Source organism: Pelodiscus sinensis, chromosome 4 (assembly GCF_049634645.1).
Source record: "Pelodiscus sinensis isolate JC-2024 chromosome 4, ASM4963464v1, whole genome shotgun sequence".
NCBI classification, from domain to species: Eukaryota; Metazoa; Chordata; order Testudines; family Trionychidae; genus Pelodiscus; species Pelodiscus sinensis.
The window spans coordinates 134,162,406-134,186,200 of record NC_134714.1 but is presented as its reverse complement, the minus strand read 5'-3'; the positions used below and the strand labels follow the sequence as shown (position 1 = coordinate 134,186,200).

The 23,795-nt window shown below is 61.0% G+C and overlaps 2 protein-coding genes across 3 annotated transcripts; one reads left to right on the top strand and one right to left on the bottom strand.

Moving 5' to 3' along the window:
- Positions 1 to 6,384: 6,384 nt before the first annotated feature.
- LOC142829305 (ecto-ADP-ribosyltransferase 5-like) lies at positions 6,385 to 11,818 on the top strand. The gene is made up of 4 exons (XM_075928763.1): positions 6,385 to 6,453; positions 8,935 to 9,658; positions 9,777 to 9,812; positions 11,113 to 11,818. The coding sequence occupies exons 1-4, from the start codon at positions 6,385 to 6,387 to the stop codon at positions 11,124 to 11,126; spliced, it is 843 nt and encodes a 280-aa protein (XP_075784878.1). The 3' UTR covers positions 11,127 to 11,818.
- A 2,066-nt stretch (positions 11,819 to 13,884) lies between these two features.
- Positions 13,885 to 22,946, bottom strand: MAPK7 (mitogen-activated protein kinase 7). 2 transcript variants are annotated; one of them, XM_075928718.1, is made up of 7 exons: positions 22,799 to 22,946; positions 21,917 to 22,145; positions 21,520 to 21,685; positions 19,917 to 21,037; positions 16,630 to 18,344; positions 16,347 to 16,474; positions 13,885 to 15,876 (listed from the first exon to the last, which is right to left on the bottom strand). In XM_075928718.1, exons 2-7 carry the CDS (start codon positions 22,128 to 22,130, stop codon positions 15,723 to 15,725), a joined length of 3,498 nt encoding a protein of 1,165 aa, XP_075784833.1. In that variant the 5' UTR covers positions 22,131 to 22,145; positions 22,799 to 22,946; the 3' UTR covers positions 13,885 to 15,722. The 2 variants fall into 2 exon arrangements, with proteins under 2 accessions (XP_075784833.1, XP_075784834.1); XM_075928719.1 differs by having other exon boundaries at positions 21,917 to 22,142; positions 22,799 to 22,920.
- Positions 22,947 to 23,795: the final 849 nt, after the last annotated feature.

Sequence of the window (23,795 nt, the reverse complement as noted above, 5' to 3'; positions counted from 1 at the left end):
TCCCTACAAGGCTGCATCTGGGATTAGGAGCTGAACTCAAGACAAGATGGAGGGTGCCACGTGGTGCTTCTACACCTCTCCTGGCATCTTCCTGGCCAGAGCAGGTCCCATGGTCCAATGACCTATCCCTGTGTCCCATGCCCTGGCTGGTTTGCAGCCTCCATACCCTTGTAAGTTTGGCCCTTCAGAGTTAAACAGCAATTTCGTTTGCCAAAGCAAGTTTTTCCCTTCCCCTTGTCCTGAGGGCTCAAACCCGGCTCAATGAAGACAAAGGGCTGGCGGGGTGTGTCTCCCTTGCTCACAAGAGCCATGGCATTCTCTCCCTCCCCCCAATCAGTGGGGTCACAACAATAAGCTGTAGACTCACAAATCTCTCGTCCTTCCACCTCTAACCTCTGTTTCCACATGGAACCAGCTATCAGATTCCCTGATCGATTACCAATGTCCACCATGTCCAGAGATGGGCACTTAACTGCCATCTCCTGCATCCCAGAGAGAGTGACCACACAGCCGTTCTGCCCTCCACACTTAGCCACACAGTCCTCCTGAATCTGAGACACACACTGTCCACTCTCATCTTCAGCCTGGGAACACGCCTGTCCCGGCCACACTGACCTCCCAGCCAGCTGGTCACCTACAGTCACTTGGTTCTCAGACTGCTCCAATTCTCTGGCTGTTCCTGCCTCACCTGTAACAATCGTCCGCCCCTTTGAAGCCCCTCCAAAGCCATCCGCACTGGATCTTTCTAATTCCAAGGCAGTGGAGTCACTAACAGACAAATTCTGTCTGCCAGGCGCTGACACAAGCGTCTCCTGCATCAAGCTGCTGCCTTTTCCAGGCGGAGCTTTCTCCGGAATGGCGTCCCCAGGGAAAGCCCTCTCGCCTCGCTCAGTCCCTGCAAACGGCTTGCTACAAGCACTGCCAGGACTCTCTTCCCCATGAGCTTCCTTAAGCGACAGTTCCCCCGTCTCTGGCCCTGCCGCCGTATCCCTCTACTGAGCCACCACCAACTCCCACATTCATTTACTCCCTGGCTCACCTCTGGCTCCTCAGGTGGACTCACGGACAATCCCCTCAGGCCAACAGACAGAGCGATGAGCTCCAAGGTCAGAGACATCTTCTTCCCCTTTGTAACTCTCTGGACTGGCCCCTCACGGCTCCCTGTCCCAGCACACACAAGGGTAGGAATCCTTCTCTCTTCCTCAGGTAACACACAGGCCCCTGAACCGTCTAATCTCTGGGATCCTGGCCAGACACTGACCAGATCTACCCCAGTCACCGCCTCCTTCTCCCCAGCAGACACAACCCTCGGGCTACCCCCTTTCTGGGCCTTAGCTGTATCCAGACCCAACTCCGGGACAACAGCCCTGCTCTCAGCCATCACAGGCTGCCGGGCGCCTTCCTCAGACACAGGAAGAAACTTCCCCGCACACAGACAGACAATCCGAGACAGTCGCTCCCTTGTCCCAGTGCCCCTGGATATTCTCAGGCCCACAGCTAGTGACGGGGACAGCTTCCTTCACTCACACACTGCTACGCCCAGCAGCCAAGCTGCCAGTGCCCACACCCTGTGGCTGCTCACACTTCGCACAGCTCACTTCCCGCTTGTGCAAGGGCCGTTTCACAAGCACTACTGGCTAAGAACTCATCCCGCTCCAGAACTTTATCCTGTTCCCCAGTGAGGGTCTCCAGGTGTCCGGTTTTGAACTGGCCAGTCCATTATTTGAACTTTCTGTTTGGGAAACAAATGGAGAAAATAGAAATGAGAAAATAGAACTGTCCGGTATTTTCTAACTACTGTGCCATGTAGAGTGCGATGTCATGTCAAGTGTGTCTGGTGCTTTTGTTGAAACCATCTGGCAACCCTATCCCCAGTGAGGAATTCACCCAGGCCCTCCCCTGCACCCTGCTCCAGAGAAGCGTTGTCCCGACCCCTGGGGTCCCCCTGGCCTGCTTCTGATTCCAGCCTCACCCCTGAGGCATCAGACAGGCCCCGAGAACCCTCATGCCCAGGCCCACGGCCCCCCTGCACAGACACCCGGCCCTCTGCCTCAGGCAAACAGCTAGAGACTTTCCCCTCCATTGCAATAGGACCGACTAGCCCCAGACAGCTGCCCAGAGACACACGCACCCCCTTTACAAGCCCCATACGTGCTTTGGGGCTGGGTTAAGACGTCAGCCGAGTTGAACACAACGGCCATGTCACAAAAAGCAAATATGATTCTAGGTTGTATCAACAGGTGTGTTGTAAGCAAAACTCGTGAAGTCATTCTGCCGCTCTACTCTGCACTAGTTAGGCCTCAGCTGGAGTACTGTGTCCAGTTCTGGGTGCCACATTTCAAGAAAGATGTGGAGAAATTGGAAAGGGTATAGAGAAGAGCGACAAGAATGATGAAAGGTCTAGAGAACATGAGCTATGAAGCCAGGCTTCATGAACTGGGCTTGTTTAGTTTGGAAAAAAGAAGATTAAGGGGGGACATGAGAGCGGTTTTCAAATATCTAAAAGGGTGTCACAAGGAGGAAGGAGAAAATTTGTTCCTCTTGGTTTCTGAGGACAGGACAAGGAGTAATGGGCTAAAAGTGCAGCAGGGGAGGTTTAGATTGGACTTTAGGAAAAAATTCCTAACTGTCAGGGTGGTCAAATATTGGAATAAATTGCCAAGGGAGGTGGTGGAATCTCCCTCTCTGGAGATATTTAAGAACAGGTTAGATAGACATCTGTCAGGGATGGTGTAGACGGAGCTTGGTCCTGCCTTGAGGGCGGGGGGCTGGACTCGATGACCTCTCGAGGTCCCTTCCAGTCCTATGATTCTATGATTCTATGAATCACACCCACACGGTTACACACCGAACTCCCCGGAGGAGACAGTCGCTTCAGTTCTTCTATTTTCTTAAGCTGAAGTTCAAATCTGGCAGCTTTCTCCTTGGCTTGTCTGAGCCTCCTGTCCGACTCGACCATCCTCTTTGCAGCTTCTGCCTTTCTCTTGGCAAGTTCTTGTTCCTGCTTCTGCCTTTTCTCAACAGATGTCTTGATTAGCTCTTGCGCTAATTCAGCCCTTTCTTTGGCAACTTCTTGCTCTCTCAGCAATTTCTTTGGCTCGCTTCTGCTCTCTTTCAGCAGCTTCTTTGGCTACTAACATCCATCCCTGTTCTGGTTCAGAGGCTCTCTCTCTAAAAGCAATGCCTCTCTCCAAGCACAAATCCTTCAGAGTCCTTTTGTCCAGACTCTCGTATAGTCTCTGGCTCATCGCAGCGGCTCTTTAACCCACCAAACTCTCAACACCCCAAAATCCAATGGAGACAGCGTGGGGTCCTGATCCAAAGCTCAGTTGACCAAGATCTGTGGAGCCAGCCGACTACGCCGCTGTGACAGACCAGGCCGGGTCTGGGCACAGCTGAGGGCGTCCGCTCAGGGCGAATTGCTCAGACTCAGGGCTCCTTACAGCCCCAGACTGGAGCCCTTCCCAAATAGGCCACACACCAGTCACACCGAGTGCTCCAGCTGCCAATCCGGCCAGCAAGAAGCCTCATGAGCAAAACCTCTGAGACACCCCAGATCTTCCCATGCCCCGATCAACCCCAGGCCTGGACACAGGTGAGGGGTTATAGAACCCAATCTCACCTACCCCGAGTGGGTTCTTCCGGGCCCAAGAAACCAGCCACAGTCCCCAGTCAATGTACACTCTGGATCTTACCCACAAGATCACGCTGGGCCAGTCCTTTAGCATCTACAATCTAAAGGTTTATTACTAAAAGAAAGAAAAGCAGGAGAGAAAGGTTGTGAAGGAGAATACATGACATGCATCGAATCTCCCAGTTCTCAATGCAGGCTCTCAGCAGAAGTGTTACAAACTGCTGGCTTAAAAGTCTCTGGTGTACATCCTGTGTCAGGATGGGTCCACGGTTCTTCTGGCTCGTTGGTCCCTGCAAGGCTGCATCTGGGATCAAAAGCTGAACTCAAGACAAGATGGAGAGTGGCACATGGCACTTATACACCTCTCCTGGCACCGCCCTGGCCAGAGCAGATCAGATGGTCTAATGACCTATCCTGTCCCATGCCCTGGCTGGTTTGCAGATAGCCAGACACGTTCCTAAGGTGCGTATTGGCACCTACAGATCTATTGTCCCTGCACAGTCAGTGGCTGAACACTCTTTGCCCATTGCTCTGCCTCAGACAGCGAATTTTCCAGCACCTACACAGAGTCTATATTCATAACGCCACACACAGACACCATACAAGTACATGACTAGCATATACAGGGTCCGTAAAACACAAGCTGTCATTCAACACCTCACATGGCCCCCTTTGTATAGACTTTGGGGGCCACCCCCCCCCCGCCCAATAGGTGCAGGATAATCTGTAAAGTTCAGTAATGTGACAGGCGCCCTGGGGAAAAGCAGCCCAGGAGGAAAGAGACGTCAGCTTCCTAGCTGGCTCCACCCGCTGCTGGGGCCACCCGAGCCGTCCGTGGACTCCCCGGCGGTGGGTTCCACCCGGCCCTGCACACAGCCGTGCCCGGTGGGCTGGGAAAGGCTGCAGGGCGGAGGGAGGGAGCAGATGCAGATCCGCATGTCATAGCAACCTGCTGCGTGTGGCACACTTGGTGCAACGCCGGTTGGAGGGGAGGGGCTGGAAGCGTTCCTGGCGTGAGACGGCTCCCTTGCTCAGAGAGGGGGGTGCAGGAGTTTAGCCGGTTAATCAAGAAGCTGATTCTTGTTGGTTTTTGTTACTGGTTAAACTCGCCCCCACCCTGCCCCCGGGGAGCTGACTGCTCTGTGCTGCAGGCTCTGCAAACCCCACACCTGGGGGCACCAGCTGCCCCCCCCCTGCTGCCTAGCACCCCAGGAGTGGGGCTGGTGACAAGGGGCATCTTGAGCACCTCTCCAGCCTCCACCATCCTTCCCCCTGCCCAGGGAAAACAATCAGCCCATGTCACCATTCGACTGGTAACGGTGACACGGCGGCTGGCCGTTTCTATTGTTGACATCCCCGCTCGGGACAGGGGCCCCCCCGCAAGGGGGCCAGACACGGAGACCTCTTTGAGGCCGGAGACAGTTAGAGGCTGCAGGGCTCCCATGTCCTCATGCAGCTCTGAGAGGGGTGTGGGATTGAGGGGGCTAGAGCGAGGGGGGCCGGGAGCCGGACTCCTGGGTTGTCCCCTGGCTCTGGGAAGGGGGGCCAATGCTCCGACAGCAGAGCCCATGGGGCCAGCAGCGGGGACCCCGTGGAGCTGGAGGCTGGGACGTCAGGCAGCAGCCGCACCCCACACATCCCACTTGGATGGCATGAACAGGGGGAAATCTGCCTGGCAAATGCCAGGCTGTGGGGCCTAGAGGTTCGTGGGGAGAGAATCTGGGAGCCAGGAGGGGACTAGGGTCTAGTGGGTTAGAGCCAGGGTTGGGGGAGACGGGGCTGGGAGCCAGGACTCCTGGGTTTTCTCCTCAGCTCTGGGAGGGGAGTGGGGTCTAGTGGTTAGAACAACGGGCTGGGAGCCAGGACTTTTGGCTTGCAACCCTGGCTCTGGGAGCCAGCGACACTGCATGGGGGACTGTTGCATCCAGGCAAGGGGTGCAAAATCTGGGGGGTACAGTAGCACCTCTGCAGCCCCACTTCCCGCCCCAATGGAGGAGAGCGGTTAGAGCAGGGGGGCACGCCTGGGACCACCTTGGAGGGGGCGCTGCCTCAAGACCTCACTCCTGCAAGCTCTGGCCTGCTGCTGATGGAGACACACACTTGGGCGAAGCGCGGAGAAGGGGAAAGGACACGAAGGGAAATCAGATAAAAACCACCCGTTAAACCCCAAGTTGCCACATGCCGGCGGTTCCGTAACGGCCACGTTTCTTGCCAGTTGTGAGATCTCGATAACACAGCGCCCCTCTCCCCTCCCCTCCCCTCCATCACCACCCGGGGGCTGCCATTAAAACCCCGCAGCCCAACGGGACCCGCGGGGAACAGACAGCGGGCGAGAGGTAAGAGATCCCCAGCCCAACCCCCGGGCAGCCCCAGATGTTCACAAACTGGGGGTCCGGTGCCCCAGACACCGGGGGGCCTGTAAAACCAATGCTGGGTGCAGCTTTTCCCTTGCCCCCAGCGTTCGCAAGCCCCCTCCGCAGCCCCGCAGCCTGGAAATGGGTTTTCCTTTGAGACGGAAATCGTGCCGGGCTCACCTGACTCCTGGAGCTGGGGCTTTAGGAATAAAATGAGACCCTGCCGAAAGTCCTGGGAGCCAGCCAGACTGTATCCCTCCCATAGGGCCCCATTACCCACCCCCACCGGCCAACCCATTCCCTGCCATGGGGCCGGACAGCTAGTCTGACATCTGGTCACTCCAGTTTCTTTCAGCTGATCCCCCTCGGTGAGTTATTCGGGGGTCGGACGCCAGGATGTCCCCCAAGAAAGCCGCCCTCCTGCTTCTCGCTGCAGTTTGGCTGCTGCCCTCCGGGGACTCAGCGGTAAGTGGCTTCGATACAGTATCCCTGCCCCACCCCAGAGGTGGCTGCATCTCAGCGCTAGGTGAGCCGCCTCCCTGCAGCACCGCTGTGCAGCTGTTCCCTAGCAGCCCTGCCCGGGGAAGGGGGCACATCCCACACATCCCACTCGGGTGGCATGAACAGGGGGAAATCTGCATGGAAAATGCCAGGCTGTGGGGCCTAGTGGTTAGTGGGGAGAGACTCCGGGAGCCAGGAGGGGACTAGGGTCTAGTGGGTTAGAGCCGGGATCGGGGGGGCTGGGAGCCAGGACTCCTGGGTTTTCTCCTCGTCTCTGGGAGGGGAGGTGGGTTTAGTGGTTAGACAAGGGGCTGGGAGCCAGGATTTTTGGGATGCATCCCTGGCTCTGGGAGGGGAGTGGGGTCTAGTGGTTAGAGTCAGAAGGAAAGGGGGGGAGGGCGAGCCAGGAGACCTCTGACCAGCAGCAGCAGGAGGTGCAGCGGATCCTCAGACTAGCTGAGATCAGGGGGTTTTCCGGCTCTCCAAGTGCAAACAGAGGGGGAGGCCAGTGGGGGAAGGGGGCCTGGCTAGAAGGGGACTAGCCAGAATGGGGGGCCCAGGAGCAGCTGGGGGGGGCAGCTGGACCGAGGAACATGCTGGGCGGGGCGCAGGCCGGAGCTACACTTAGCAGGTAGATCTCAGCCGGGCACCATTGCTCTGGGGGGTGCAGGCGTCACGCCCTGAGCCCTGCCCCCCACCCGACCCCACCTCCCCTGCCAGGCGCCCTGCCCAGAGACGAGCTGGGGGCCACGAACCCCCTTTCTCAGGCTCCCGCCAAGGCCCGGCCCTGAGGGCCCAGAACTCACTGGGGAGGAGCTGGCTTAGGGGGGCCCAGGCAGGCAGAAGGGGGTCGGAAATGGGGGTGAGAGGGCAGAAGAGCCCAGAGCCCCCTGCAGAGCCCAGCACCCCACGTTCGGAGGACTCGGCGGCTCTGAGTGACGGGGTCAAATGGCCCCGGCTCAGCGTGCGCCAGGACACAGGCTGGGAGAGGGAGTGACCTGCCTCAGGAACGGGCCAGGAGTCCGGCGCTAACCACTAGATCCCACTGCCCTCCCACAGCTGGAGGGGGAACCCAGGAGTCCTGGCTCCCAGACCTCCTCCTGCTCTACCCACTAGACCCCACTCCTCTCCCAGAGCTGGAGGGAGACCCCAAGAGCCCTGGCTCCCAGGCCCCCCGCTCTCTACCCTCTAGACCCGTGGTCCCCAACACGGTGCCCGCGGGGGCATTTCTCTGCACCCGCCAAGTGCTCAGGGCTCGCCTGGCCCCGGGCGCGTGGTGCACAGTGAGCGCCGGCCCCGGGGGCGCCGCGGATTCACCCCCCGCGGCGCATGGGGGGGAGAGAGCGCCGGGCGCGCGGCGCTTGGGGGAGGGGAGGGGAGAGAGCGCCAGCGCCGGCCCCGAGCGCGCAGCACTTGAGGGGAGAGCGCCGGCCCCCGGAATGCGGCTATGGGGGGCCCCGCCCCCGGCTATGGGGGGGCCCTGTCCCCGCCACCGGGCGCCTGGCGGGCGAACAGCCACGCCCCCTGGCGCCCGGCAACCCCAAAAGGTTGGGGACCACTGCTCTAGACCCCACTGCCCTCCCACAGCTGGAGAGAGACCCCAAGAGTCCTGGCTCCCAGACCCCCCCCTGCTCTACCCACTAGACCCCACTGCCCTCCCACAGCTGGAGAGAGACCCCAAGAGTCCTGGCTCCCAGACCCCCCCTGCTCTACCCACTAGACCCCACTGCCCTCCCACAGCTGGAGAGAGACCTCAAGAGTCCTGGCTCCCAGACCCCCCCTGCTCTACCCACTAGACCCCACTGCCCTCCCACAGCTGGAGAGAGACCCCAAGAGTCCTGGCTCCCAGACCCCCCCTGCTCTACCCACTAGACCCCACTGCCCTCTCACAGCTGGAGAGAGACCTCAAGAGTCCTGGCTCCCAGACCCCCCCTGCTCTACCCACTAGACCCCACTGCCCTCCCACAGCTGGAGAGAGACCCCAAGAGTCCTGGCTCCCAGACCCCCCCTGCTCTACCCACTAGACCCCACTGCCCTCCCACAGCTGGAGAGAGACCCCAAGAGCCCTGGCTCCCAGGCGCCCCGCTCTCTACCCTCTAGACCCCACTGCCCTCCCACAGTTGGAGAGAGACCCCAAGAGTCCTGGCTCCCAGGCCCCCCGCTCTCTACCCTCTAGACCCCACTGCCCTCCCACAGCTGGAGAGAGACCCCAAGAGCCCTGGCTCCCAGGCCCCCCGCTCTCTACCCTCTAGACCCCACTGCCCTCCCACAGCTGGAGAGAGACCCCAAGAGTCCTGGCTCCCAGACCCCCCCTGCTCTACCCACTAGACCCCACTGCCCTCTCACAGCTGGAGAGAGACCCCAAGAGCCCTGGCTCCCCCACGCTCTCCCCGGCCTGAGTAGCTCTCCCTTCATCCCGTCTGAGCGTGAGCCCATGTCTGCTAGGCCCGCCCCTGTGCACCCTGCGTGGGCGAAGGCGGCCCCCAACTCGACATGGCCGCCTGGTCGGTGGACGACACGTACCGCGGCTGCGTGCCCGCCATGGAGCACAGACTCGCGGCCCTGCTGCGCCTGGAGCTGGCGAGCAACAAGAACTTGCGGGAGGCGTGGGCCAAGGCCAAGGAGGAGTGGATGAGGCTGAAGAAGATCCCCGTCTTCACCCCGAACATGCAGTCCTTGTGCAGCGTGGCCGTGTGGGCCTACACCCTGGAGAACCCGCCTCTCTACCGGGAGTTTAACAACGCCACCCGGCTGGGCTGGGTGGATGGGTCCCGCTCCTACGCCCGCTACCCCTTCAAGGCCCTGCACTTCCTGCTGAGCCAGGCGCCCCGAGCCATCTGGGGCATCCAGCCCAGCTGCTCCACCGTCTACAGGGGAACCAAGATCGACTTCTCCGTCGGCCGCGTGTTCCGCTTCGGCCACTTCACCTCCACCTCCCGGAGCGAGGCGGCCGCGGCCAACTTCGGCCAACGCACCTTCTTCCAGCTGGTCACCTGCACGGGCTACGCGCTGCGGGGCCTGTCCCACATCCCCAGCGAGCAGGAGGTGCTGGTGCCGCCCTACGAGCTCTTCCGGCTGCAGAAGATCAAGCGGAACGGGGCGGCCAAGACGGTGCAGGCCAAGTCGGTGGCCGTGTGCAGCAACCACAACTGCGCCCTGACGGGGCACGGTAGGACCTGGCGGCGGGAGGGCGGTGGGCTCCCGCCAAGGGGCCGGCTCGGGGGGCGGGAGACGTTCCCCGCCGGGCCGGGCCAGGGAAACGTAACCGGGTCTTGTCTCTTTTCCAGGAGACCCCTATGTACCGAAGTGTCCTGCTCACCAAGGTACCGGCCTTAGCCCTCCGTTGCATGGGCACAGGGGGGCAGTAAGGATAGCAATGGAAAGAGTCCTGGGCCCTCCTCCCAGCTCTAGGAAGGGAGTGGGGTCTAGTGGTTACAGTGGGGGGGGAGGACCAGGGAGGGAAGTGGAGTCTAGTGGGTAGAGTGGGGGACTGGGAGTCAGGACTCCTGGGCATTATGGGAGGGGAGTGGGGTCTAGCAGATAGAGCAGGGGGGCTGGGCTCTCTCCCTGGCTCTGGGAGGAGAGTGGGGTCTAGTGGCTGGAGCAGGGGGGCTGGGAGTCAGGACTCCTGGGCGCTCTGGGAGGGGAGTGGAGTCTAGTGGTTAGTGCAGGGGAGCTGGGAGTCAGACTCGTGGGCACTCTGGGAGGGGAGTCGGGTCTAGTGGTTGGAGCAGGGGAGCTGGGAGTCAGGACTCCTGGGCGCTCTAGGAGGGGAGTGGGGTCTAGCGGGTAGAGCGGGGGGGGGGGGGCAGGGAGGGGAGTGGAGTCTAGTGGTTAGTGCAGGGGAGCTGGGAGTCAGGACTCCTGGGCGCTCTGGGAGGGGAGTGGGGTCTAGCGGGTAGAGCAGGGGAGCTGGGAGTCAGACTCCTGGGCACTCTGGGAGGGGAGTGGGGTCTAGCGGGTAGAGCAGAGGAGCTGGGAGTCAGACTCGTGGGCGCTCTGGGAGGGGAGTGGGGTCTAGCGGGTAGAGCAGGGGAGCTGGGAGTCAGACTCCTGGGTGCTCTGGGAGGGGAGTGGGGTCTAGCAGGTAGAGCAGGGGAGCCGGGAGTCAGGACTCCTGGGCGCTCTGGGAGGGGAGTGGGGTCTAGTGGTTAGCGCGGGGGGGGGGTCCAGGGAGGGGAGGGGAGTCTAGTGGTTAGAGCAGGGGAGCTGGGAGTCAGACTCGTGGGCACTCTGGGAGGGGAGTGGGGTCTAGCGGGTAGAGCAGGGGAGCTGGGAGTCAGACTCGTGGGCGCTCTGGGAGGGGAGTGGGGTCTAGCGGGTAGAGCAGGGGAGCTGGGAGTCAGACTCGTGGGCGCTCTGGGAGGGGAGTGGGGTCTAGCGGGTAGAGCAGGGGAGCTCGGAGTCAGACTCGTGGGCGCTCTGGGAGGGGAGTGGGGTCTAGCGGGTAGAGCAGGGGAGCTGGGAGTCAGACTCGTGGGCGCTCTGGGAGGGGAGTGGGGTCTAGCGGGTAGAGCAGAGGGCTCCGAGCCAGGAGACGGGCTGAGCTCGGGGCACGTCTGGGGGAGGAGCAGCGCTAGCGGGGCACGGCTGGCTCACAGGTGCGTGTTTGTCTCCCCGCAGTGCTGCACTTGTGAGCTGCCGGCGCTGGGGGGAGCAGCAAGCGCTGCGGCTGGGCCTGGCCGTGTCCCCGGATGGGGGGACCCCCCCGCCTCTCCGCTGGAACGCTTGGGGAACGCAGCCCCCCCCCCCCACTTCCACCTTCCCGCCTGGCAGGCCTGCGCCTTCCCCCGCCAGAGCCGGCTCCCATGCTGCATTGGCCAGGGGCCCAGGCACTGAGACCGGGGAGGGGCCCGGGGCCTTGGAACGGGGCCCCACCGGCCCACCTTGGCACATGGGAGTAGTAGCCGCAGTGGCACCACCCTCTTCCCAGTGGGGGGGCTGAGATGGGTCTTAGCCCCTCCCATGGCCCCCCCTCCCCAGGGACCCAGAGCTGCTGACGGGTGCCCTGGACCCTCCACCTGGGGTCAGGGACGTGGGTTGGGGGCGGCTCTCCCGCACCACGGCCCCCCGCCCAGGGTAGGTCCCACCTGCTCCCTGCGCTGCCCTTCCCCCCGCCGCCCCGGCCAATGTGTCCCGCTTCCCGGTCCGGCCGCGGATCCCGTTCTGCCTTCTCCCGCCTCTCCGGCGCAATAAACCCGCCCGCTGCAGCATCACAGGGACTGGCCCAGTTGCGCCTTCGTCGCCAGGAGTCCAGGGTGAGGGGCTGTGCCGTGCCCTTGCCAGGGCGGGGGAGCTGGGAGAGCCACGCGGGAAAGGGGGGGGCCTCACAGCGAAGGGCAGACACGTGCCCTCCGGCGCTGGGGCTCGTGGGGCTGCGCCCGCTTAGCCCAGAGGGCAGGAAGAGGGGGAGGGCAGGCGGGAAGGGGGGTGCGGGAATGGGACTGACTGCTTGGGGGGGCAGGGATTTGCCCCTCGGGGGGCTGGCTCCAGTGTGACCCCAGAACAGAGGTGGAGCCCAGCGCCCGGGGAAGGCAGGCGGGGCCCGGATCCAAGAGGGGCAGAAGGGGACAAGGCGGTTGGGGAACCCCCAAGGGTCCGCGCCCGCTGCCTGGCTGAACTGTGCGCAGGGGTTCTGGGGGGCCGGCCCTGGGGCCCCCGGTTCGTGGAGCCCACAGGCCATGAGCTAACCCGGCCAGGGAGACGCGGCCGGAATCTGCTGGACACGGTCTCCATCTACTGGGGAGCGCCGGGGGGGGGGGGCAAGTTCAGGGCTGAGGAGGGGAGAAAGAAAGGGGGGGCTGTGTGTGTGTGTAACAGCATTGGAACTGTGTGTGTGTGTGTGTGTGTGTGTGTGTGTGTGTGTGTGTGTGTGTGTAAGTAACAGCATTGGAACTGTGTGTGTGTGTGTGTGTGTGTGTGTGTGTGAGTAACAGCATTGGAACTCTGTGTGTGTGTGTGTGTGTGTGTGTAAGTAACAGCATTGGAACTGTGTGTGTGTGTGTGTGTGTGTGTGTGTGTGTAAGTAACAGCATTGGAACTGTGTGTGTGTGTGTGTGTGTGATTCATAGGAATAAGTATATGTATATTCATATTCTTATAATGGAGTAGCTGGTGTATTGTCCTAGGTAAAGGCATTATTCTACTGCCTGTGCTCACTATCCCATGTACTGAAATGGATCTGTGTAACTGCACTGCTTTCCTTTACTATTCTGTGCACAATAACATTAACAAGAGTTCATCTGAAGCATTTTTACTGGCTCCTCTCATATCTAAAAACCGAACCACACGACACCGGAAAAGCTTGTTTCGAAAGAGAGCGTCCACACGGCAAAAGCACAACGAAACAGCAGTGTGCTTTTGCAGAAGATAGCATCCACATGGATTGGACACTCTCACATTTCAGTTATGATTAATATAGACCAAGTGGCCATCAGGGTACCTGTCTTATTTCCTGGAGGCCTCTTCTTTTGAAAGAATTCCCTCTTCCCCGTCCATGCACGCCTTTTTCCGAAAACTTTTTTTTGGAAAAAGGCTTCTTCCTCATAGAAAGAGGTTTACCACTGTTGGAAAAACCCCGCCATTGTTTTGACTTTCTGTCGAATGGCACCGTGGACACAAATATTGTTTTTCTCTGCCCCCTTGCCAAAGGGTCCCGCTTACTCCATTTGCCCCGGGAATCCTGCACCATGTCCCTTTAGAGCCCCACACACCCTCTGGTCTGGGGCAGGAGCGATCTCTTTGCCCCACGGCTAGTGGCCACCCTGCGGAGACTACGGAGCATCTGGGATCTCCTGCCCAAATCCTTCGCCTGTAGCCCATGCACTTAAAGCAGCATGCAACAGTCAGGGTTAGATCCCAGGACTCCTGGGCTCTCTCCCTGACTCTGAGAGGGGAGTGGGGTCTAGTGGTTAGTGCGGGGAGGGCTGGGAGCCAGGATTCCTAGGTTCTATCCAACGTTCCCTCTAATTTTTTCCATCCATGTGCGGAATAAATGTTATATGCACTGATGCATGTGCGGCCGTGCACCGCCAGTGAAAACACACGCTCCTGGATGAGGCACTGGGGGTGCTGTGCTAATCAGCGAGGTGGCTTTGAATGTCTCCTGGGTGGCCATCCAAGCACTCCCCAGGAAAACCTGTTCTAGCCCAGCTGTGCCAGCCTACAGGGTCACGTCATTTCTCTGAATGTGGTCCCCGCCCCCCGTCCATCAGACCAACCCTGCTGTTCCTCAGACTATCAGCTCTTTGGACAGGGACTGTCGTTCATTAGGTCTGTGCAGCGCCTGGCCCAACGGGTCCCTTCCAATCTCAGCCCGGGCGCCCCGATCTCAGCGGTAGCCGTAGGAAATCCAGAACCAAACCAGGCCCCGCAGGGCTGGGAGACACCGCGCTCTTTGCTGTTTGTAAAACCATTTATCCACAGCTGGGACGCCAAATGGATTACAACCAAAGACACACACGCGCGGAGAGAAAAACGCCCCCGCGCGTGCGCACGACACAACTGGCCCGCTCACCACTCTCTGCCCCCTGCTGGCGTGCACCAGTAATGCAGCTGGGAAAACAACAGCCCAGCCAAACCCAGCACTGGGGGCTTCTACCCTCCTCCACAGATACCATGTGGCATCTCGGGGGATGTGGTATCAAGGCAATACAGTGTGTGGGTTGGGTAAGGCACCCGCTAAACCTCTGGAAACCTGGGATTGATTCTCTGCTCCATCGCTGATTCCCTGGGCGAATTTGAGAAGACTGGGGATTAGGTTACAGTAGGCAGTGGGGAGGGATAAACCCAGAAACACATGGAGATGAGAGCGGACACAGATTGGGAAGTCGATGAGACACACACTAGGGAGTAGAACAGTGCACCGGAAAATAGATTTTCCATTCCCTGGAAAAAAATTGAGTTTTTTCGCCCCAAAATTGCAACTTTTTTTGGCAAGGAAAAAAGTTCATTTGGGGTCAAAATGTTTCCTGTTGGTTAATACTCAACAGTTGGACATTTCTGGGGGTACAAAACACGGCTCTCCAAAAGAAAAGCCATCGCCAAATGAAGTATCGAAAGTTTTGACATTTTCAAATTTGAAAATGTCTATTTTGTATAGAAAATGGAATTGAAATGATACCGGGGGGGGGGGGAGAGGGGCTGGCCTTGTCAACGCCATTGCTTGTTTCAAATGGAAACCAGCTGATTTGACCCTAAAGTTCTGCCCCGCTCTTAGGGAGCAGGTTTGTTTGGGAGGTGAGATTAGGGGAGGGGGAGAGGGGAGGAGAGTGGCGCTTACCTTGGGCAGCTCCCAAAAGCAACCAGGGCCCTGCTCTGGCAGCTGCTCCTAGGAGAGGAGCTAGGGGTCTCTGTGCCCTGTTGCCCTCAGGCACCGCCCCTGCAGCTCCCATTGGCCCCAATTCCCGGCCAATGGGAGCTGCAGAGTCAGTGCTCGGGGTGGGGGCAGTGGGTGAGGCCCGCCAGGGGCTGCGAGGATGTGCTGGATACATCCGAGCGGCAAGGGCAGGGCAGAGGCCTGCCTTAGCCCCACTGAGCCGTGCCCCCCGTCGGCAGGCGATTTCAGCCTGGGCGCCGCACTGTCCAAGATTCCCAGAGGGGTCCCCACCTCCACTCAAAACTGTTTAGGGGCCGGCACATGGAGAAAAGGTTAAACCCCCTGGACAAGACAGGGTGGGATTAGCCAGGTATATTAAAGAGAGCAGCTGGCCAGGGAGAATAGGGATGGGGAGATGGTTAGAGGGGAAACGGGGGTCAAAAAACGGTGCTGATTACACACCAAACTGCCTAGAGAAACCCCACACAGCGATCCAGGCCATGAAGGGCAGGAATTCCTCACGCCGCTGGGTTTAGGAAGAGTCAAAGGCGGGTGAGCAACGCTCATGCTCCAGGGCAATTCATAGGGGTCAGGGAGGAAATCAAACCCCCCCCCCCATATTGCAAGGCAGCATCTCTTCCTGGCGCTATGGGGACTACTGAGCCCCTGCCCTACGGCGCAGTGCCCTGAAGGTACAGGCAAGCTCTGCCATCCATGCATGGTGCCTGCTTCATGTGAGACTGTCGGGGCAGCAGGCGAACCAGCAACGGACCCACACGAGCAGGAGACAGGAGCGTCTAATTGCTGCTTGACTCAGCCCATCCTGACCCCAGAGGGAGGGGAAGAGGGGTTTGCTCCTGACCCCACCCGCAGCCCCCATGAGGAGAGACGGCGCAGAGGGGCTGGGGTCTCAGTCTCAGGCATCTTGGAGGTCGGGAATGTCGGAGAGGATCATGGGAGAGCCCAGCTGCAGCTCCTGCTGGAGGGATTCCATATCGGCTGGGTTCATCCGATGCACCTCCAGCCAGTCAGCCAGCAGGGAGGCAGAGAGAGGGGCTGAATCGCCCTGGCTAGGGGAGGAAGAAGAAAAAACAGATCAGACAGACGCGGGGCTGAGCAGCTAATCACCGTGAGCCCCCAGGAAGGACTGGAACCTGTGACCCAGGGACCTAGTGATGCTGCAGAGCTTCATGGGAGTTGTAGTTCAGGGGCTGTAGTCTGACAGGATGCCCCAGGAGCTCCCTGGGAAAGCTTAACTGTGGGTAGGGCTCCCCAGCCAGTCCAATGAGGGAGCCCGGCTCAGAGGACAGAATGAGATAACCCAGCTACTACTCCCATGATGCACTGCAGCAGCTCAGCCAGAGGGAAGCCATGGGGCATCATGGGAGATGTAGTTTGACCAGGGGGTGCAAGTTATGGAAAGTGGGGGGCAGCTGAAGAACTCGGATGAATGGACCTACAGGGTTAACGCAGTGGGGGGGCTGGGGAGCAGGATGTCCGGCAGCGGCTCTAGCGGCTTCGCGCAGCAGGGAGGGCTCACCTGTCCCTGTTCTCCGCCGCCATGTCAAAGGACTGATTGAGGAATTCCTCCAAATCGAACCCCACGCCGTAGCCCGCTCCACTGCCCTTGGGGGTCACCGAGAAGACGGGCGGCAGGAGATCCTCCACCTGTGATGGCAGCAAGACACAGTGAGCCTGGCACCCCCGGGCGCCCATCTCTCCCCCCCCCGCTTATCGGCTCCCCGGCAGAGACGGAGCGGCCCCATCCGGGCCCACCTCGACGGATCTGAGGCGCTGCCCTTAAAAGGGAAAGGCCCCGTTACCTGCGACTTGGAGAGCTGCTGCGTAACCATGGTGATGTCCGGTGACTCCGTGGGGACAGTGTCCGGCAACGGGGCTGTGGCGACCGGGTGCTGGTTGGGCCCTTTGACGCCTCCTACCGCTGGCTCCGGGGTCCTCTTCCCCATCTCCTGCAGGAAGACGGCCGGGTCCAACCCCACGCCCTCCCTGCCTGGGGGCACGAGGCTGCCCAGGGGGCGGCTCGACGGCCCCTCTTGCGGCTGTGCCCCGTTAGGGGTCGTTGGGCCTTCCCCGGGTGCCAGCCTCCCGGCCATGGGCCAGTTCTCTGGGCCCTGGGCCCCAGGCCATGCCAAGCCGAAGGGGGCCTGGAAGATCTGGCCCGGGGCGTATTTGACGCTCAGAAGGCACTCAGGTTTCGACAAAGCTTTGTGGCAAGCCGTGGAGGCCACGAGAACTGGAGGGAAGGGGCCGGGCGGGGCCGGGAAGTACTGCACCATGTTGGGAGCGGGGCCACTGGCTGGGTCTGCAGTCATAGGCAGCACAGTGAGTTTAGCGCCACCGCCGGCTGGCGCCTTCTCAGGGAAGCTCAAGAAATCCGACGTCGCAGCCATGTGACTAGCTGACATGGCTGGGAGGTGGCCAACGGCTCCCGGTGGAAGGTGGCCAGTAGGGGTGGCTGGAAGGTGGCCAGTGGCTCCTGGTCGAAGGTGGCCAGCATGGATGGCTGGGAGGTGGCCAGCAGGTCCCAGTGGAAGGTGGCCAGCAGGCGTGGCTGGAGGGTGGCCGGTGGGTCCTGGTGGAACATGACCGACAGAAGTTGTTGGGAGATGGCCAGTGACTCCCAGCGGAACATGACCTGCAGTCATGGCTGGGAGTTGGCCAGTGGCTGCCAGTTGAACGTGACCTGTGGCTCCCAGAACGTGGCCGGCAGGCGTGGCTGGGAGGTGGCTGGGGGCTCCCGGCGGAACGTGGCCGGCAGGCGTGGCTGGGAGGTGGTTGGTGGCTCCCAGCGGAACATGGCCGGCAGGCGTGGCTGGGAGGTGGTTGGTGGCTCCCGGCGGAACGTGGCCGGCAGGCGTGGCTGGGAGGTGGTTGGTGGCTCCCGGCGGAACGTGGCCGGCAGGAGTGGCTGGGAGGTGGTTGGCGGCTCCTGGTGGAACGTGGCCGGCAGGCGTGGCTGGGAGGTGGTTGGTGGCTCCCGGTGGAACGTGGCCGGCAGGCGTGGCTGGGAGGTGGTTGGCAGCTCCTGGTGGAACGTGGCTGGCAGGCGTGGCTGGGAGGTGGCTGGTGGTTCCCAGTGGAACGTGGCCAACAGGTGTGGCTGGGAGGTGACCAGCAGCCCCTGGTGGAACATGACCAGTGGCTCCCGGTGGAACGTGGCCAGCAGGCGTGGCTGGTACAGGACCGACAGGCGTGGCCGGGGCGTGGCCAGCAGGAACAAGGTTGCCAGGCGTGGTTGGGGCGTGATCCATGGGCCCATTGAGAGCCAGTTTCTGATGATTCCGGTCAATCATCTTGGTCCATCTCTCCAGGAGGCTGCGGTCGTTCTCGCTCAGCACCAACCCGCCCAGCACGTCGCCGCGCCGCAGCTCCTTGCGCTCCTTCTCCTTCTGCTTCTTCTCCCGCTCCTTGGCCCGCTCCTGCCGCCGCTTGCGCTTCTCCTCCCGCTCCCGCTGCCGCTCCTGGGCCGTCACCGGCTTCCTCATGTCCAGGGGCTCAGGGACGGAGCTCAGGGTGTCTGGGAACAAAGCACAGAGGAGTCAGCTCGCTCCCGGCAGCCCCGGGCATCACCCCCAGCCCTGCCGGTGCCCCTCACTCCTGACGCGCGAGGCCAGAGGCGTCCAACCTAGACAGCTGGCTGGGAAGGGCCCCCTCAGGGTAACGGGCCATTGGGGGGGGAGTGGCCCATAGAAGAAGCATGGCCCACACCTGGTGAGCCTTCCTGTGTGGACAATTCGGTCACCCTGCAAGTAACGGGTACCAGAGCATGTGACCAGCCCACAAGCCTCTGTTACCTACCAGCTCTGTGTTCTTGGGGAACCAGAGCATGGCCACCTGTCCGCCCTGTGCTCTTGGGGAGCCAACGATGGAGTTACGACCGTTCGCACTTACGACCAAAGCTCCCATGGAGCGGTCGTAAAGGCGGTCCCCGAGTTACGGACGCAACCCGCGCGTACGAACAGCGCGGTCGCGTGTAACTCAATGGGGTGCGAGTTACGAACGGATCCAGTTACGGCCCAGTGTTTGGTGCGTAACTCGTTCGTCACTCGGGGAGAGGCTGTACAAACAAATGCAAAATATCCCTCTTAGGAAGCATCAAGTGCACACATCCAAACTGGGACCCGAGGAAGAACTACCCCAGAAAAGAATCTGGAGGCCATAATGCGCCATAAGTAAATAAGCGTTAACAGAGTAACACTGTGAGCAAACATCATTCTGGGGAGTATAAGCAGGTGCAAGACACAAGCAGCTCCACTCCAGACCGTACTGTGTCCCGTTCTGGGTGCCACATTTCAAGGAAGATGTGGACAAACTGGAGAAAGTCAAGAGGAGAGCAACAAAAATGATCGCTCGTCTAGAAAACATGACCTGTGCGGGCAGATTGAAAAAACACCTGGTTTTCTTGAGTCTGCAGAAGAGGATTGAGAAGGACAGAATAAGTTTTCAAGCTTGTTACAAGGAGGATGAAAATGTGTTCTTCTTAACCTCCGAGGATAGGACAAAAAGCAACAGGCTAAAATTGCAGCAAGTGCAGTTTGGAATGGAAAGCAGGACAGATTTCCTGCCGGGGTGGTTATGCTCCGGAACAGAGTGTCTAGGGAGGCTGTGGGATTTCCATCTTGGAGGTTTTTAACAACAGGTTAGACAATCACCTACCAGCCGCCGTTAGGGCAGGGGAATGGCCCAGATAACTATGGGTATGTCTACACTACCCCGCTAGTTCGAACTAGCGGGGTAATGTATGCATACCGCACTTGCTAATGAAGCCCGGGATTTGAATTTCCCGGGCTTCATTAGCATAAGCGGGGAGCCGCCATTTTTAAATCCCCGCTGCTTCGAACCCCGTGTAGCGTGGCTACACGGGGCTCGAACTAGGTAGTTCGGACTAGGGTGCCTATTCCGAACTACCGTTACTCCTCGTGAAACGAGGGTAGTGTAGACATACCCTTACTGAGGTCCCTTCCAGTCCTCTACATCTCTGATTCTAGGAAAATCAGAAACAGAATCCAAGATTCCTGGCTCCCAGCCCCCGCCACCGCCCTGCTCTCACCACTAGACCTCACTCCCTTCCCACATCCCAGCCTTTCACCTTTGTTCTTATTGCGCAGCGCCGACTTCAGCAGCGCGGCCTTGAGCGCCGCCTTGGTGTCGTCCGAGATGGCCCCCTCCCTCTTCGGTGGCAAGGCTTCCGGCTCAGCCTTTACCTCGGCCGGCCCCTCGAGGTTGGGGGGAGCCCCAGGCGAGGTCAGGTCTATGGTCTCCGGAGGGTAAGGGACTTCCACGGGGGCTGGCGACTCCATGGCATAGTCTCCCCCAGTGGATCCGGCGCTGGGCATGTCCACGTCCTGGCAGCGCAAGGGGGCAGCAGCGGGCGGGGTGGCATCGGCCGGCCGGAGGGCGGGTTTGAAGCTGATCTGCCGGCGGATCCCTTCGCGGCGCTCATGGAAGTCATGGATCTCGGCCACAATGGCCTCCTTGATTCGCTCTTTGGTGAGGACCTGCTTGTCGAAGTCGAAATCGAAGGCGGGCACGCAGTCGGGCTCGTCGTCCGGGTCGTGGTACTTGGCCACAAAGGGGTGCTTGAGGGCCTCGGCCACGGTGATCCGCTCGCGGGGGTCGAAGCGCAGCATCTTGGCCAGCAGCGCCAAGGCCGAGCGGTCGGCCTGCTGGTAGAGGGTCTCCCAGGGCACCGGCTGGCGGGAGGGCAGGCTCTGGATGTAGGCACGTACCCGGTCAGCCCCGATGGCGTGGATCACCTTGGCGGAGGGCGTGCCCAGCACCGTCATGATCAGCTGCAGCTGGTGGATGTAATTCTTCCCGGGGAAGAGCTGCTTGCGGCCCAGCATCTCGGCAAAGATGCAGCCGACGGACCACATGTCAATGGCCTGCGTGTATTCATGCAGGGAGAGCATGAGTTCCGGGGCCCGGTACCACCGCGTGGCCACGTACTCGGTCATGAAGTATTTGTACTCGTCCGGCTTGGTGCACAGCCCCCGGGCCATGCCGAAATCCCCGATCTTCAGCTCGCAGTTCTCGTTGATGAGCAGGTTGCTGGGCTTCAGGTCGCGGTGGATGACGTTGGCCGAGTGGATGTACTTGAGACCCCGGAGCAGCTGGTAGAGGAAGTATCGGACATGTTCCAGCGTGAGGGGCTGGGAGGAGTGGATAATCTGGTGAAGGTCGCTCTCCATCAGGTCTAGCACCACGTACCTGCCAGGGGGTGGGGAGGTCAGTGGGGAAGAGGACCCAGAAGTCCTAGCTGCCAGCTCCACCCTCACGTTCACTCACTAAACACCCCTCCCTAGAGACCCCAGAGGTCTAGGCCCCCGCACAAGTCTCCCTGCTCAACCCCACCTCTTCCAAAGCCGGGGAGACAACCCAGGAGTCCTGGCTCCCAACCCCACCTAGCTCTAACCACTAGATCGCACTCCCCTCCCAGGACCAGGGATAGGCCTCAGGAGCTCTGGCTCCCAGCCCCGTACGCCACTCTCCTAGGGTTGCCAAATGGACACACTTGACATTACATCACAACCTACATTCCATCTTATTTAGAAAATACCAGCCAGTTCTAGTGTCTCAATTTGTTTCCCGAACAGAAAGCTCAAACACTGGACTGTCCGGTTCAAAACCGGACACCTGGCGACCCTACTCCCCTCCCAAAGCTAGGGACAGGATCCGGGGCGGGCGCTCACACGGATCTGAAGTCATCATAAGGCACCGCGGGTTTCAGGATGTCTTTGATGGCGATGATGTTGTCGTGCTTGAAGTGTTTGAGGATCTTAAGCTCGCGGAGGGTCCGCTTGGCGTTCATCACCACATCGAAGGCGTTGGGGATCTTCTTGATTGCCACCTGCTGGCCTGGAGGGAACCAGAGCAGAGAGGGTCAGAGTAGAGATGCCATCCCCTGCGCAGCCCTCCCCTATGGAACCCAGGAGTCCTGCCTCCCAGCCCCCCACTCTGACCCCTCTAGGCCTAATTCCCCTCCCAGGGCTGTGACTAGACCCAGGAGTGCTGCCTCCCAGCCCTCCTCCCGTTCTAACCCACGAGCCCCCATGCCCCTCCCAGGAGTGCGGCTGGGTCCGAGCTGACCTGTGGACCGGCGCCGGGCGGAGCTGACCACGCCGTAAGCTCCGGTGCCGATGGTCTCGATGACCTCGTACTCGTCCCCCACCTCGAAGGTGACGTCGAGGGAGCGAGCCTTGAGGATGGCCAAGTTCTTGGCTGCTACGGTGGCCCGGTGCGCCGGCTCCCGCTTGTCCCGCTCCTCCGCCTCCTCCTCTTCTTCCTTCCGCGGCTCTGCCATGGTGCCTGCCCCCTGCTGAGGGAAGGCCGGGCAGGGGGAGATCAGGGAGAGGCTCCCTGAGAGAACCCAGGCATCCGGGAGTGGTGGTGCAGGCAACGGGGGGTGGGGGGGTACAGGGCCTCAATCAGCTGTGGTGGGGGAGGGGAAGAGAGAACTAGGAGAGGGTGGGGTCACAGTGCACGGAGCCTGGCAGGGAGGGGGGCGGGGCCTGGCAGGGAGGGGCGGAGCCAGCAGGGTGGGGGCGGGGCCTGACAAGGTAGGGATGGGGCAGGAGTCTTGGGGACTGGGCACCATGGGACCAGGCCTGGCAGGGAGGGGGCGGGGCCTGGCAGGGCGGGGGCGGGGCAGGAGTGTCTCTGGGGTGGGTGCCATGTGACTGGGCCTGGCAGGGAGGGGCGGGGCCTGGAAGAGAGGGGCGGGGCTTGGCAGTCGGGGGCGGGGCCTGGAAGGGAGGGGCGGGGCTTGGCAGGGAGGGGGCGGGGCGGGGCAGGAGTGGGTGCCATGTGACTGGGCCTGGAAGGGAGGGGCGGGGCTTGGAAGCCGGGGGCGGGGCCTGGAACGGAGGGGCGGGGCGTCATGGGGCAGAGACTCTCTCCCCTTCGCGGAGGGGCCGAGGGCCGCTGGGGGCGGGGTTTCCCCAGGGGGCGGGGCCTCGCGGCCTCTCTCACCAGCTCGCGCCCCGCGCCTCCCCAACCGCGGGCCGGTTCCCCCTCGGGTCCGCCGCTCCCAGCGCCTGCCCCGAATGCCCGGATGTGGCGTCGCCCCGCCCGCCCGGCCAATCACGGCGGAGGAAGGGGCGAGACCCGCAGAAGCGCGCAGGGGCCGGGCGGCTCCAAGTCCCGCCCACTCTCTGGCGGATGAGCCAATCGCGCGAGGGAGAGGGCTTCCTTACGCAATTCCCGCCCTCCCAAGGCGTGGCCAATCACGGGCTAGCTTCTTGAGAAATTAGCCAATCAGAGTAGAGGAGCAGGGCGACGGCGATTTTTACCGAAACGCCACCGCTTAGCAGGGATTGACCAATCACAGAGTGGTTCCCAGCCAATCAGAAAGAGAGTGTCTTCCCTAAACCCCGCCCTCTCTTAGGGATAGATGGACCGAGCAGCCAGTCAGAAAGAAAACTGATTCGTCTTTTTTATACATCCCTCTTACTCCCTCTAGCCAATCAGCGATTACTTCCTCATTACTGCTATCCAATCAGATCGCAACAGTGGGCGAGGCGGGGGGCGGGGAGGGCCGGGAATTTAAAGGGCCAGGCAGCCCTTTGTAGGGGAGAGGCTGAGAGTGTTCGAACAGCGCCTGGAGGGGCAGTGGGGGCTAGTGGTTAGAGCAGGAGGGCCAGGGGCCAGGACTCCTGGGTTCTAGCTGAGGGAGGGCAGTGGGGGATAGTGGTTAGAGCAGGAGGGCCAGGGGCCAGGACTCCTGGGTTCTAGCTGAGGGAGGGCAGAGGGGGATAGTGGTTAGAGCAGGAGGGCCGGGGGCCAGGACTCCTGGGTTCTAGCTGAGGGAAGGCAGTGGGGGATAGTGGTTAGAGCAGGAGGGCCAGGGGCCAGGACTCCTGGGTTCTAGCTGAGGGAGGGCAGTGGGGGCTAGTGGTTAGAGCAGGAGGGCCAGGGGCCAGGACTCCTGGGTTCTAGCTGAGGGAGGGCAGTGGGGGATAGTGGTTAG